The 6,000-nt window shown below is 38.8% G+C and overlaps 1 protein-coding gene across 6 annotated transcripts in view; it reads right to left on the bottom strand.

Moving 5' to 3' along the window:
- Positions 1 to 287: 287 nt before the first annotated feature.
- The window catches only part of LOC132151986 (histone-lysine N-methyltransferase SETD5-like), a 52,774-nt gene continuing 47,061 nt past the window's right edge, over positions 288 to 6,000 (bottom strand). For 5 of the 6 annotated variants that reach the window (XM_059560581.1, XM_059560580.1, XM_059560583.1 and 2 more), the window contains 6 exons: positions 5,379 to 5,864; positions 4,552 to 4,644; positions 3,771 to 4,036; positions 3,254 to 3,399; positions 3,093 to 3,175; positions 288 to 2,657 (listed from right to left, as the gene is read on the bottom strand). In XM_059560581.1, coding sequence (XP_059416564.1) covers positions 2,118 to 2,657; positions 3,093 to 3,175; positions 3,254 to 3,399; positions 3,771 to 4,036; positions 4,552 to 4,644; positions 5,379 to 5,864 — 1,614 coding nt within the window. In that variant the 3' untranslated portion in view covers positions 288 to 2,117. The remainder of the gene's footprint in view (positions 2,658 to 3,092; positions 3,176 to 3,253; positions 3,400 to 3,770; positions 4,037 to 4,551; positions 4,645 to 5,378; positions 5,865 to 6,000) is intronic. The other variant, XM_059560582.1, reaches the window with a different exon arrangement.

Raw genomic sequence — 6,000 nt, 5'->3', positions numbered from 1 at the left:
TTTCTACCTCCTTCAAATGAAAGTAGACAGACAGAAATACTATTTTGGACCCCATTTAGACTTGTATTTAGCATTGTACACTTCCCAAACTCACATTTTAATAGCCAGTTTAAAAAGAGCTTTAATGAGTACAATGAGGTTAAATTTCTTTAAGGCCCTTCGTAGATCTTATTTTGTAACTACTGCATAGGGTGTTTTGAAATGTTATCGATAGAAATAAACCATTGTTATCAATCATTCTGAGCTCTCGTTCCATGCAACCAATATTCAGCAAATGCTAAAAATAGTTTAAAAAATGTTCACAAACCTTTTATTTAAAAAGCAAAATGTGATGCATTTATGTCATGAAAAAGGGAAGGGTTCAAATTAGGTTAAAAAATACAACAAAAATATGTCTATGGATGCCAGAAAAGTGCCAACTGTTTGTGGGGTTAAGAAGAGGTGAATCTCAATCAAAACCTGATCCCAAAAACCCAACCCTAGACTGTAACAATGACACATAAAAGAAATATCATGCAGCAAATTTGGTGTACTATATTTCTCTGAGAACAGAAAGACACTTCAGCCGAGTACACATAATGTTGTAGTTAAGGTGCTGGTAAATTTCAGGTCACAGTCTTTTCTTTTTCCTTTTCAAGAGACATTCATATAAACCTGTGAGCTAAGGCTGACCTCATTACCTGTCATCATTTCAAGATCTTTTTACATTAGGGCAAAACAAAAACAGACTTAATCTTTTTTGTTGCTGGACCACATTAGAATAAATCCACCAAGCAGACAACATTGATTCTCTAAATGCAACAGGGGTATCGGTTTTGTTTGAAGTGGGGTCAATATCCCACTACTGTGGTCATCATTGCACATGACTTGTCATCCAATGGAAGAACAACACTATGCCTATTCTGTAAAAAAAAAAAAGGCTGTACCATGAGCAGCTTTTTGTGATTAAAAAGGGGGGAAACAATTACATTTTAGAGACCACAGCAGCAGCAGCAAACTTGCTTTGTCTTTTTTACTGATCAAACCATCTGGCCACAGCATTTCTTTACTCTCTTTTTGAAAATGGTGGTTGGAATGCAAAGACTGGTCAAGGAGAGAAAATTCAAGAGAATGAAGTGAAAGCAGCAAAGTATACACTTACGATTAAAGGGCTTGGGCAGGGTACACATACTTTTAACAGAGTATAAACGAAAACATTTCTGCAAAATCTTTTCGGCAAAGTCCTGTAACAATCATTGGAAAAAAGTTATTAAACAAAGTTTGAACTGGCAATTGCATGTTTTTACCTAAAGAGAAAACAGTGAGCACACTGGGAAACAAAAACAGTTCAACTGGACCAACTGAAGCACCAAGATCTGCTTGTCAAGTATTATATATCAAGTGAGTAGTGATTTTATGACACTAACAGGAGAATTCCTAATGATCGCTAGTCAAGGGAATGATTCAGAGTGAGGAAATAACTCACTGTTCACTAAGAATTGCTTTCATGTGCATTCATAAACATTTTCCTGAGCCAAGCGTGCCATCCATGAATGCACTACCCGACTGTTCTGATGACGACTACTGATAACTGGAGAGTCTAATCAGAGTCAACCTTGCAAAGCATTTTAAAGAAAGAATGCCATTTCATACGGTCATGGTATAATTCATTAGACTTGAAAGTTGAAACTCATCTAAGATCAGCATGATCACTTGTAGTCTTAAACATGAGAACACTTAATTTTAGAGAAACGGTTTTGTTTCAACACGGGTGCTTAACCAGTGCTCTTAAATACCTCAGTGTGATCATCTTTGTAGCATTTGGGTGACTTTTGAAAATACATTTAAATCTGGTTATATACTCCAAACTAGTTACTTTAATGTTCCATTGATTTGATTGTTATGAAGTCCACACTAAGTTACACGTAACTGCAGAAATTCAGTTTTCGGAAAAAGATAACAGGAACTGGGGGGGAAGTAAAGAGAAAAAAGTAGACCATCCATACAGAGCTCAATACATCAAATTCCCTCTAACAACACATAGCTTCTCCACAGGAAAAAGTGAGGAGGATGTTACACACTTCTCTTTTTGACACACACATACAGACATGTACACACACACACTCACACTGTGGGTCCTAAAAGGTCCCTGACTGTGTCCATACCCCTGAACCCTGTAGATTTCGTTGTGGATAGTGCTGTGCCCCAGAAGCCGTGTGATGTCTCGAGTTAGCCTGACTGGGTTTGTCTGTTCTCTGGCTGTGCACTCTGGATGACTGGGCCAATCTGGAGCCATGAGCTCCTTGTGTGTGTGGTACTGCTGCGTTGTCCATTTTAAGGTGGCCTCTGGCGGGTATAGAGAGAGCAGCAGACAGGGTGCTGTCCAACAGTTTAGCTTTAAGGCTTGAGGTGTCCATTCCACCTCCACTGCTGCTGTGAGGATGTGGCGCACACAATGATGAGTCCACTGAGGAAATTGATACTGTAGAAGAGGACGGGCTTTCTTGAGTAAGTGGGATGTGTGTGGGCAGCTTTGAAGAATAGTAACCTGGGCCCCCAGAGCTGCAGCGAGGAGGGGAGGGGCTTACAGACGGACAGAATGGAGAAGAGGAGCTCTGCTGGTCGTAGGCTGGGCTTTCCAAATGCTGATGGGATTCTGGCAGGAGAGGCAGCATCTGCTGGATGTTCATTAAAAGACAGATTTAACATACGGTTTCCACAAAAATATCAAGCAAAACAACTACAACTACATACTTTTCAACATTTATAATAATAGGAAATGTTTATTGAGCACCAAATCAGCATATTGGAATGAAGATCATGTGACACTACAGCCTGGAGAAATGGCTGCTGAAAATTCAGCTTTGACATTACAGGAAATGATTACATTTTTAAATGTATTAAAATTGTTAAAAAAAAAAAGTTATTTTAAGTTGTAATCCCTTTTCACAATATTACGGGTTTAACTGTACTTCTCATTGAATTAAGTATCAGCTTTGGTTATCAAAGAGAGACCTCTTTCAAAAACAATTTTTTTTTTTTTATTTTAAGCTTTTGACCAGTAGTGTATGAATTCCATGACATTAATCAAAATATCATCGTGAACATTCTACCTGATGTGGGTGAAGAGAAGGACTCTTTAAGGGAGAAGTCAGAGATGAGCTTTGAAGATCGAACATGTCCATCTCAACAGCATCTGACAAGACACAAAGAATTAATCAAAATCTGCTGATAGCATATGCAGTTCTGCTAAAAAAAATTTTTTTAATCATACCAGAGCTCTTGTCATGACTGCTGATTTGGTCATTAATTCCCACATCTGCTCTTTTAAGGGCAAGCTCTATGTTGAGATTACCCCTCAGAACACGCTCCAGAGCACCCTGTCCCTCCCTCAACCGCTCAACTGATGTAGAGACCATCCTGATAGACACAGAAAGACACAGTCACATTCACGATGATCGTTCATTAGGGATCTATGAGAATGCGTATGAAGAGCTACAATTTAGCAGGACCAGGTTTGTTATTGTTAACTAAAACTATATATACTGGGGGTGTGTGTGTGTGTGTGTGTATATATATATAAATAAAGAACTGTACAATAACTAGAAAAAAAAACATTAAATTGAAAATTTAAGCTAAAAAAAAAAATTCATAACACTGAAACTGATAATATAAAATGAAAAACTAATTGAAAACTTTAATCAAAACTCCCAATAGTGTCAAAATAAAAAAATTACACAGAGCAGAACTGTTGACATGGGTTGGTATGAATCTCTGTGTTTTCTTCTCACCAGTGGTTGGACTCTGGTCCGCCCAGCACTGTGGTCTGTGTGTGGTTTCCAGACCTGATGCCAGGAGGACTGACCTCCTCTATGTGTGGAAAAGCTTGGCATTCTGGAGAAAATGAATTGCTCTGAGAGACTGAAGGCTGAAAATGAGTGCGCGGCTGTCCTGGAGACTCTGTCTGAGGGCAAATGGAGCTGAGGTTTGCTGTGGGTCGCTGGGTCGTTGGGTCACGTGGCCCTTTCTTTCTTTCCCTGTACTCCAGCAGAGACACCTACATGGAAAGAATATGTATAAGAGTGATTAAAAGATGCACAAGGATCATTATGCAAGCATTTCTGTCCTTCAGTACAATTTCTTAGTACACACATGCATTGCAACATTCATGTTCACATAAAGCAACACATGCATGACCAATTGATGTAGAATGACATCATCTATAACTTCAATGAGTATGAGGAAAAATACAACATGCATTATTACCCAACTTGCTTGAACAACTTGCAAAACTAACATCAGGCCATGGGAAAAGTTTTTTAAATTAGGAATCTACACTCCATAACAAAAGCAAAGAAAACCCCACATACACATACAGACATATTCACCATGAGAATTGCTTTCAGATTAGACAATACAACCGGCTCTGCAAAAGTTTACTTCTTTTTTTTTCTCCCCTCAATCAAATCAAAATCAATTTGCTCAATACAGATGAAGGAGTACATCATCTGGAGATGCAAATGTTTATGGACATGCACACTTCTAGATGGAGGCCACTTATGTGATATTCACCATGTTCTGCCCTGGCTTGAACTGGCCCCTTACAGCTAATGCCTGGTACCCAGGCAAGCCAGCCAGCTGACTACCAGCACTCACCATGACCCTCTGCCTTGAGAAAGGGGTGGAAAAAGATTTTGCAAAAGTTTTAAGAGCAAAGAGGAGAAAGAGAAAAACGGAGCGAATCATAGAGTAAGAGTTTCATGCAAGGTAGAGGACCACCCTTCACGATTTAAATGTATGTGAGAAAAAGAAAGGCAAACTGATGAAGTTTTCCCAAGCTTTTAGATGAGATCTTTTGGAATGAACAGTTTGAGTTCATATTCCAGCAGTTATTACTTTATATTACACCAAGTCATGAAATATCCTCTGCTAATTATTATTTCTCTGTCCCCAGATGTCCCTACAAATAATAATAAACTGAACATCAATATTTGTGAGATTCATTTCATCACAGTTTTTAGGTGAAAGTCAAATGCATTTTCACTGGATAATGATGTGGGAATTTATTATAAATTATTATATATTAAATTAGAATTGTTTGTTAATGGGGGATTTCTGAACAAAAGATTTAATTTAGATATATATGGTATGGGGAAAATAAAAAGAAAAGAAAACATTTTATTTTGAAGTGACAATTTAAAAATAGACCCTTGGAGGAAGATGCCCCAGTTAGTATATGTTAACATGGGAGTCATCTTACATCTGTAGTTGGGCAAGATGGTCCCCTTTTATCTATTTCAATGTATTTTTAAAGTATATTGATGACAAATTACCATCATCCTGTACATAACAAAACAAAACTTGTGAATTGGAGAAATTGATGTGGCCGTAGAACTTGCCTTCTTCTTCTGTGGTGGATTGCTAGGTTGGGGGGATGTGCTGCTCTCTGAATATCCACCTCCAAACTGTGTGTCTAGATACATTGAGAGAGAGCCAGACCCCGCCTCCATCAGAAGCCCCTGGGTGCACATTGTGCTTAAGTCGGAGTCAGCCGTGGACAAACCGCCCTCTGATTGTGGGAAGTGTCTGTCACTAATAGGACCTGTGGCTAGATTGGCATTGAGGGGAGAGCATGTGTAAATGAGGTTAAATTCTGTCCTAAAGGCCTGTTCTCTGGTCTGTGCCTCACTGGCATGTGAAACCAAGGAAGAGTCACATAGACTGGACACAGCAGCTGAGCTGCGGGGAGTCCCACCACCAGATCCATTCAGAGAGTCTGGAGCAGCAAGTGAGAAGTCATCTGACACCGGAGCAGGGCTTCCCCGGCTTGTGGGAAAGTCAGGGAAGGCAGTGACCCGTGAAGTGAAATCAGGTCGCAAACAGGGCTGAACAGAAAAAAAAATAATAATAATAATTTTAAAGTGAAATTATTACAACACAATGAAAAACTTTCTTTATGAACATTCCTAGTATTTTAATGGGTTACACTTATTAATTAATTGTTAATACATTACCTAACAA

This window comes from Carassius carassius, chromosome 10 (genome assembly GCF_963082965.1).
Source record: "Carassius carassius chromosome 10, fCarCar2.1, whole genome shotgun sequence".
NCBI classification, from domain to species: Eukaryota; Metazoa; Chordata; class Actinopteri; order Cypriniformes; family Cyprinidae; genus Carassius; species Carassius carassius.
Note: the sequence above shows the minus strand (reverse complement) of the source record. Positions and strands in the feature narration are given on the sequence as shown.